Below are 9,340 nucleotides of genomic sequence, written 5' to 3' on the forward strand. Positions count from 1 at the left end.
AAACAAAACAAGAACAAATAACACACAACAGAACACAACAAGACTAATAACACACAAACACACAGCCTCTAACAGGAACGATGGTCCCCGGCAACGGCGCCAAATTTGATCAAAGCCGTATCTGGTCAAATAAATACAATTAAGTGTAGTACTAGGAAGTGACTCCTAGGTCGTCTCCCAAGGACCGTCTTTTACTGTTAAAGGCTTAAACACACAAAATGGGGGGTTTGGTTCAGAAATTCAGTTTGTAACACAATAAACGCAGATAACACAGTAAGTAAAATAGATTGGCTCCTTGTTCGGATTGCAACTCTTTTATCCCTGGTTCGAAAGATTACTCTATTAACCACTTAATCCTTGTTCCATCCAAGTTAACCAACTAAGCGAAGATTAACTCAAGATTTCCCTACACGAATTAAGCAAACGTATACAACATCAACCTCTTCACAGATTAAGCAACTGTGTCATTGAAGCACAACCCATTAAGCATGGACACAGAGGTTAAATGGAGAAGAACAAAGTAGAACAGAGACATACAAACATACCCAACCTCAAACAGAAATTACAATCCACAACAAGAAGCCAACCCAATGGTTTTTTAGCCTTCCATTAAAATACAGAAACGAAAATGGCAGAGAAGGAAAACGAAAATGAGTAACTTGTATTTCAAATGTAAAGGTTCAGTTCAGATACAAAATGCATATAAGAGGAGAAGAAGTGAGTAAAACGAAAATGGCAGCTAAAGAGAGCAAAATGTAAATGAAAGCAATAGGGAATCAGAAACGTAAAAACACTATAGCTGCATGAAAAAAATGTCCAGAAAACTCAAGAGAGGCAGCCCCAACGTGGTCACATCAACTCTGAAGGTTGGTGGCTGCCCTAGGACCCTAAAATAAACCTAAAAGAGTCAACATGGGCCTAGGTCAAGCCTGACCCGAAAATTACAAATAAAACAAAAAAAATGAAATTTAATGCTGAGGTGGAAAATGCTGCAGCAGTGACATGGCAGATGACGTGGCAGCTCCACTTGAAGTCCAGAAATTAATTCCAAGCCAAAATAATTATTAAACTGCCCTGAAAATAAAATTTGGAATAATTAGATTCAGAAAATTCAAATTAGTTAAAATATGAATTACCGGTCCAATTAAAGCCCAAATAGAAAACAGTGCAGATAATCATCAATTAAGCGCAAATCAGAGATTAAAATAAGTACAGAAAGGTAAGAAAATAGGGGAAAATAATGACTCATTAGGGAGTGTGAGAAAGGTGCTGCTTGTGTTTGCTCTTTGTCCTCTCCAACTTGTTCATCCTCTGGCTCCTCCTCCGCACGTGTGTCTTCTTCTTATCTTGAGCTCTGGCACGCTTGTACTGGCCCCCTCACTTCCCTCCCAAAGAAAGGGAATGTGGTGGTGTATTTCCTTCAAGGGCACTTAGAACAAGCTGCATCCTTCTCTCCCTTTTCACCAATGGAGATGCCTACCTATGATCTTCAGCCACAGATCTTTTGTAGAGTTGTCAATATTCAGATACTTGTGAGTACTCAATTTGAGGGTGGACTTGTGTTGGACCTGCTTAATTCATCTAAAGTTCTCGCACCCTTGTATCGGTTCGGTTAATTGTGTTTATTTTTCTCTATGAGTAGGCCAATAAGGAGAATGATGAGGTTTATACACAGGTTACTTTGCTTCCCCAGGCTGAGGTTGGCTTTTGTAGTTATTCTATTTTGGTGCATCTTTGGTTAAGGCATGTTTGGATGAAATTTTGTCAAAACATTTATAGGAGAAAAAAAATGGAAAATAAAATTGAAATAAGTTTTTTTATAAGTTAAAATTGATGTATAAACTAAAAATAAGATTTTGGAGAAGTTTAGAGTAGAATACTTTTACAAATTAGTTTGTGCATAAACTATTTTTAGTTTAAAGAAAAACCTATTTCATTTTTTCTTCTTATTTTTCTTTCTTAAAAGAGCTTTGGAGAAATTTATCCAATCAAACCTTATTTTGCTTCTGTAAAAGCAGAGAAATTCTTATTATTTTGAGCATTGTTTGTAGTACAAGGGGAGTGCTTGAAATCTTGGGTTGTGTTCAGTTGGCAGGATTGTATTTGGAGGGGAAAGATCATGAGGAATTGAGAGTAGATGAAGAGGGAAATGAAACAACACCTGCCAAGTCAACACCTCACATGTTTTGCAAAATGCTGACAGCCTCAGACACCAGCACTCATGGGGGGTTCTCAGTCCCTCGCAGAGCTGCTGAAGACTGTTTTCCTCCTTTGGTGTGACACCATGCTCTACTTTGCACTCATAAGTTCTACAATGAAATTGTTCAAGAGTTTTGAATTCTTTGTCTCCCTGAGAATGATGAATTTCTTTTGTGCTCACTACAAGATTATAAGCAGCAGAGACCCTCTCAAGAGCTTGTTGCCAAAGACCTGCATGGTGTGGAATGGAAATTTAGACATATTTATAGAGGTAATTGAAAAAATAAATGAAAAAGTTGGTGTTGCTGGCTTCATAATCACATATTGATTGACATAAATGATACAAAAAGTCCATGTGGTAACTTTTTGTCAGGTCAGCCAAGGCAGCATCTGCTCACTACTGGCTGGAGTATCTTTGTTAACCAAAAGAATCTCGTTTCAGGAGATGCAGTTCTCTTTCTAAGGTGTGTATACATGTTCAAATAGGATATTGTTTTCATTGGTATTGATATGTTTGTTTTTCCTATACTATTCTAGCAATCACTGTTAATTTGTTCTTTTATTGGAATGATTAGTAAACATTCATTGTTAATGTTAATATTAAGGAAGCTTCTTGTCATAGTGACAGTGAAGTACTAAATTAGCATAGTGACATTTTTGGTTCACGGGGATCTAGAATTTGTCTTGCAAAAATTTGGAAGCATGGAAAATGACTGATAATAAAATCATTATAATGTTTGTTTCTTATTGGTCATTAATTTGTTTGTAGGGGTGAAAATGGAGAATTGAGATTGGGAATCCGAAGAGCTGCTCGACCAAGAAATGGTCTTCCTGAGTCAATTGTTGGTAGCCAGAGTTATTATCCCAATTTCCTTTCTTCTGTGGCCAATGCTATATCTGCGAAAAGCATGTTTCATGTTTTCTACAGTCCAAGGTACTATATTAATGGATCAGATTTTTTGTTTTGCAAAATGTTTGAACTTCATACTCTAATTATTGGACCTTTGATTTCCATTTTGTCATGGAAACTATAGATGATTCATTAATTTGATGTTTGTCATGAGAACTTATCTGTCAGTTATTGGTAGTCAACACTTGGTCACAATGAAAGTGAAGTGGTAGACTGATATAATAGTTCACATGGGAAGCTATGGAGAAAAGAGAGAGCGCCCATAACAGCATTTGTTCTTACTTATAGGAGCTTATTCAGGCTTACGTTCACAGGTAAAGATAACGATGGGACAGTTGGAGAAATTTACTTCTAATCTCATAGTTCCTCTCAAGGATCATGGCTGCCAATAGTTTAAGCTATTATATAAAAGCTTAGGAATGGTTTTATACATAATGTGCTTTAATATGTGAGAGCTCTTTGGGCTTGAAGTTGAATATGTCTAATATGCCCTGTGCTGAAATTAAATTTTTATATTGTGAAGAGTTATGTAAAGTTGGTTTCATCATTGCTTAATCTAAAATTATTACCTAATCATATTATACTACTTGACATTATTGCGTTGTAGCCTATCAATTTTGCTTTCTGCTCTTACATTGTGTGAAGGACAAACTCTCCAATAAGCTTTACTTATTAGGTGAATTTAACAATAAAACGTATATAGACAACTAAATTCAACATGGTACTATAAAGCTTCTGCTGTATGCAGGGTCTAGGAATGGATCCTATTCCTATCCATAATGTGGGTGTATAATTGGGCTGCCTTAACCTTTCACCTTGGCCACCCTTCTTGATTATTTGTTATATGAAGTGGCATAAACTGCTTTATAATTTTTAGTCTGCTAACCATGGAGAAGTAACTTAAATTCAGTTATGCAAAATCTCAAAAGTAATGTTGTTAAAATTGAGATTTTACCTAAGATCAGGAAGGGGAGAAAAAATTGAAACCGGGGGTTGTGTAAGATCCTATATTTTTTGCCTAAAATGTAAAATTATATTTCTATATAATATATGCATAAAAAAACCTTTAAATTTACATAATTATAGTAATAACAATATATTTAACAGAATAGTTATAAACAAAAAAATTTAACAGAATAATTACTGTTGGATAGAAATCCCAAAATTTATGGGATATTATTATGTTGTAGAATTTCAGGGATTAGGATCTACGATTTATTCTTTATTATTGTTACTGATTTATAGGGATTCCTATTTAATTATAAGAATTGCCTATTATTTGTTTCCTTTTTTTTATTTCCCTGTTTTGCCTATTTATGAACTTAATGAAATGGAAACTTTCCTCAAAATTAAAAGTTAATCGATAACTAGAGATTTATTTAGAAGTTTCCTAATTAAGGAAATAAGCAAATAAAAAACTGTACAAATTAGCTATAATTAAGGAAATAAAAACTGTAATAATCAGCTATAATTAAAAATTCCTCAAAATACATTTATATAGACTACTAGTCTCCTAATTAAGGAAATAAGGAAATAAAAAACTGTACAAATCAAATCATCCAAATCTGTCCTAATTACGGAACAAATCTCCTAATTATTATAGAACAAATGTGCACCCTATTTTTAAGATTTTTGAAGAGTATGAATCTGGACCGATTTTTGAAAACATCCTGTTTTGAGATGAAATGGGAACTAATTTTGACACATCAATGGTGTTTATAAAAATTTGAGAAAATTCACAGGATTTCCTTGATGAGATGAGATTGCCCCTGTTTAGTTTTAGCTCAATATGTTGACTTTCCTATTTTTAAGATTTCTCTCATTCAATACAGTTATTTAAGATTTCTCTCATTTAATATAGTTATTTGGGAACAAAATGGAATTCAAAGTTATAACTTTATTAGAGTAGTTATTGTATCTGATAACCTCTAATTGAGGGAATTGGAACTCAACAATTAGATTTTGAAATTATACTATGAATGAAATATGTTTATATAGGTAACTCAGAAAGAATCTAAAAAAATAATTGAAATTTCTTTTTTTAAATGCAATCTACATCGGTTTAAGGTAGAACCGATGTAGATTTACGTTCAAATCTACATCGGTTTTATTTACAACCGATGTAGATTCGAACGCAAATCTACATCAGTTTTCTCACAACCGATGTAGATTTAAACGCAAATCTACATCGCTCTATTCTACATCGGTTTTATAACCGATGTAGATTACCTTCCAGAACCGATGCAGAACAGTGCTTTTGTAGTAGTGTAAGGAATGCCTAGAAACCAGACTAATCCTCAATCAATGATTTTGAAAAGTGTTTAAAGGAGTCACCATCGATGTTTTACTCAAAACATCGAAAAAAGGAAAGATTTTTATAAAAATTACCAAAAGGGCCTTCGTAGCCAGTCTTGGGTTCAAGGGTCGGTTATGCGTAGGGAATGTATTATGCACCCTACAATGCCTTATCTCAGTACCCTATGACAAAATAGTGTGATAGAGAATAAAAGTTTAAATATTTAGTCCCTTTTATTAATGGTTATTTACATGCTTGATTTTAAAATTACACGATTGAACCTAAAACGTCTACATGGTCGCTTTTATTTATGACAATGTTTATGATAGAAATAGTAGATGATAGAAGAAATTTAATAGGAATACCTCTTGAATGAGCTTTTATAAAATATACTTCCAATATGGTGGACTTGAGGCACTTTTTGGCTACCTTACACACTACAATTTACCTAAAAAAGTTCAAGAAATACAAAGAGGGAAAGAAAAAGAATATTTCGAGCTATATAGGACTCTAATAGCCCATTTTTTCCTCTTTGAGCACTATACACAAGTCTCGTATTTATAAATGTCAGACTTAACCGGAACAACCGTTCTAATCATCAGAATAGGCCATTCTAGATAAGTTTATTATGAGCAATTTTTAAATCTGGAATGACCCATTCTAGATTTGAAGTTAACTCATAAAAACTTGGGTCTAAATAGCCTGTTCCAGATTAGGAATGCCCCATTTTGACCTAGGGTTTCTAGGCCATTTTAGAAGGTTGGAATAGGCTATTCCAAATTGGGAATGGCCCGTTCTAGGCTCCTAATTCATCCTTTTTGGATTTTCATGCCTTTTGATGTCATCCTTGTCCATTTTGATGTCAACGAGCCATTCTGATGTTTTGTTGGTCCATTTTGATGCATATTTAGGCCTTCTGGAACTCCTTTGTCTCGTACTAAAGTCCCATTTTCTTGTTTACATGTCCAAGATGAAATTAGGTGTCTATAGATACCCCTCTTTACTTGTCCTTTGGATAGCTATGTGTTGCTTTTCCAAAGGCAAAAAAAGACGTAAACATTTCATCCAAGTCTTCTCTTTTGCTTCACAGCTTAGGTGCTTCTATTGGTCCCAATATACTATAATCTAGAAGGGGTGTTGAATCGATTCTATCCTAAGATTGCTCTCTTTTCACAATTCTTGAAAAGACACCTGTTAAGAAAACTAAAATTCAACCTTTATGCAACTCGAGTAACAAACAATAGTAGATTACAAGGCTTATTACCGACATAGTAGAATATCAAAGTATGAACAGTGAGTCAATCACTTGTAATCAAGGTTGATTTTATATTACCTTTCTTTTAATCAGATTCAATTACAAGATTAAGGATCAGTGTTAGTACTGTATTTGAAATTTCATTTTTCCAAATCTTTAAAACAAGAATTTAACAAGATTCTTTAAAGATAAGGGTTAAAAGATAAAAAACACAGAAATTTATACTGGTTCAGCCACCCACTTTGCCTACATCCAGTTTTCCTTGATTTACCACCTCACTAAATCAAAGATCATTCACTATAATATTGTTTACAAACACATTGCACACACAATATTACAAGAATATCAAACAACCATCAATCTTGACACCCCAAGATTGAAAACAATCAGAATTTCTGTGTCCCACAAAAATTACTTGAGAAACCCTTCTCAAGATTTCACCATCTCTTGTTGAGATACCCTATCTTAAGAGATACAATAGTAAAAATGAAAATACAAGTTCAAAGATCAGAGTAATATCACCTAGTTCTGTGCAGATATTGATATTTCATTCTTGAGTCTAATTCTTGAATTTCTTCTTTCAAGAATCCATGTCCTATCTTTGCACTTCTTGAAATTTCAGAAAGTTTCTTACGTAAAACACTTTTTTTTTCTTGTTTCTAAAAAAGATTACTTTTCTTATGTGTTCAAAAGTTCTCTTGGGTCTCTTTTTAAATTTCAAAAAGATTGGTTATAAAGAGTGCAAGACGTGATTCAGTTTTTAAGTGTAATAACACTAGTAATCTTCTTCCCACGTAGACACTCTGTTACGAGCTCTTTTAGTTGAACCAAAACATGAAAACTGTCTAGGGTAATCGATTAACCTGAGCTTGAAAAGTCCTAGATTTTTATATCACTTTGTGGTAATCGATTAACACAATGATAACTTCATTTTTTCAGCCTGATTCCAAGCAAGAGACTCTATTTTAATCTATTACCAGTTTTGGTAATCTGTTACCTCAGAGAATTCTTTAAAAACAAGTTCGGTAACAGACTTGGTAATCTATTAATACAGAGGACATTTGGATATCCTTTCCAGTAACAGGTTTGGTAATCTATTACTCTGAATGGTAATTTGATTAAAAAAAGTTACCTTGAAAACTCTTGTTTTGAATCAAGTAATATTTCTATGTTTAAACCCTTAGTAGTACATTACCCTTTTCAAGATAATCTATTACTTCATGTTTACTCATGGAAATACTTAAAAAAAAACAAATTCTTGGATTTTAAAAGCTTAACAAGTTCTTGAATTAAGCATACATCAAACATAAACAAACACACACACAACCCTATATCTATTACAATCAATACAATGTCCTTTTATATAGTCTCAAACATCTTTTATACAATATCATCAAAACTAACCTTCTTGAGGAGTCATCTTGTTTTCTCCATGATCTTCATCATTTCAACAATCTCCAACAACTTCCACATCATTTTCTTCAAGTAGATGGGTTTACCTATATCCTTACCCTTTGGAGCAACTAAGTGTCAAGTTTGTTAAGTCAGACGAAGCGATTCCCAACAAGGTTTTGAACATGACAAATATAATACATATTGTTATTTCTAACATGTGTGTTAGTATTTCAGATAAATACAAGAACATGCAAAATTGAAGAAGGAAGTACATGTTATTACACATACTTTGGTCAAACCAAACGAAGCTTGGTTGAGTTGTACAAAACATCAGACGATCAAAACCCAGATGAAAATACAATACATACAAGACAAAGCGTACTACTAGTCAAAGGTCAACAAAAGTATCAGACAATGGATAACACAAGACGAAGAAACATTCTAGACGGAATTAAAGTCTTCCATCTTCACAAATGACCAGACAAAAGGAAAAGTCAAACTAGACGAGAGGAAAAGTCAAGCCAGACGAAAGGAAAAGTCAAAGTGTACTTCTCAGATAGAGACTCAAATTTGAGATGCATTTCCAGACGCAGACGAAGAATACTAAAAAATGTCTGAAGTCCCCTATTCATAACGAGAGATATCAAAAATCGTCTACACTCATAGAAGAACACACGAAGTCATCAAAATTATGAGAAGAAAGAAGAAAGATAAACAAGCACGTATCCATGAGTCAAATCTGCGAGTGTCAGAGACAGTACACCTACTTTTCAAAAAAAGACAATGTCTCTGCAACTACAATGACAGAAAGAGAAAAGAAAATACCTAGGTTATGATTGAAGTTAGAGATAAAAGTGAACGAACTACACAAAATACTTCACGTAACATAGATTCAGTAAGCAAACATTTAATGCAAGATCAAATGCATTAAATGAAAGATCTATTTAGTCATGAACGAACTACTATCTGCGCCAACGGGAAGAACCGCTCTAACGAACACGTTCAAATTTAAATAGCGGGCAGATTTATCATGAGGCTATAAATATCAAGACCCAACAAGAGAAGGAAGTAGAGAAGAAGTGAAACAACGAGCAAAAGTGAATGTTAAATCTCTTCCTGTATAGTCTTGTATATTTGTGTTAATCTAAGATAGCTTATCTTAGTGAGTGTTGAAACTATCCTATCCTCTCTGTGAGAGTAATACACACACTCAAAACACATATCTCTGTAAAACTAAGGTTGCATACCTTAGCGAGTGTATAAACTATCCTATCCTCTCTGTGAG

General features: G+C 33.7%; 1 protein-coding gene across 1 annotated transcript; it reads left to right on the forward strand.

Moving 5' to 3' along the window:
- The first annotated feature begins 1,664 nt into the window (after positions 1 to 1,664).
- Positions 1,665 to 4,576, forward strand: LOC145952862 (auxin response factor 4-like). The gene is made up of 4 exons (XM_083065928.1): positions 1,665 to 2,274; positions 2,395 to 2,470; positions 2,573 to 2,663; positions 2,969 to 4,576. The coding sequence occupies exons 1-4, from the start codon at positions 2,182 to 2,184 to the stop codon at positions 3,231 to 3,233; spliced, it is 525 nt and encodes a 174-aa protein (XP_082922054.1). The 5' UTR covers positions 1,665 to 2,181; the 3' UTR covers positions 3,234 to 4,576.
- Positions 4,577 to 9,340: the final 4,764 nt, after the last annotated feature.

Source organism: Cajanus cajan, chromosome 10 (genome assembly GCF_000230855.2).
Source record: "Cajanus cajan strain Asha chromosome 10, NIPB_CcT2T_4, whole genome shotgun sequence".
Taxonomy (NCBI): Eukaryota; Viridiplantae; Streptophyta; class Magnoliopsida; order Fabales; family Fabaceae; genus Cajanus; species Cajanus cajan.

What these genes read in the sequence shown, in the direction of transcription:
- LOC145952862 (XM_083065928.1), top strand. Translation starts at nt 2,182, where the DNA reads ATGTTTTGCAAAATGCTGACAGCCTCAGACACCAGCACTCATGGGGGG. An exon ending in AAGACTGTTTTCCTCCTTTG is followed by an intron (nt 2,275 to 2,394) that starts GTGTGACACCAT and finishes CAAGATTATAAG; the next exon opens with CAGCAGAGACCCTCTCAAGA. An exon ending in ATTTAGACATATTTATAGAG is followed by an intron (nt 2,471 to 2,572) that starts GTAATTGAAAAA and finishes ACTTTTTGTCAG; the next exon opens with GTCAGCCAAGGCAGCATCTG.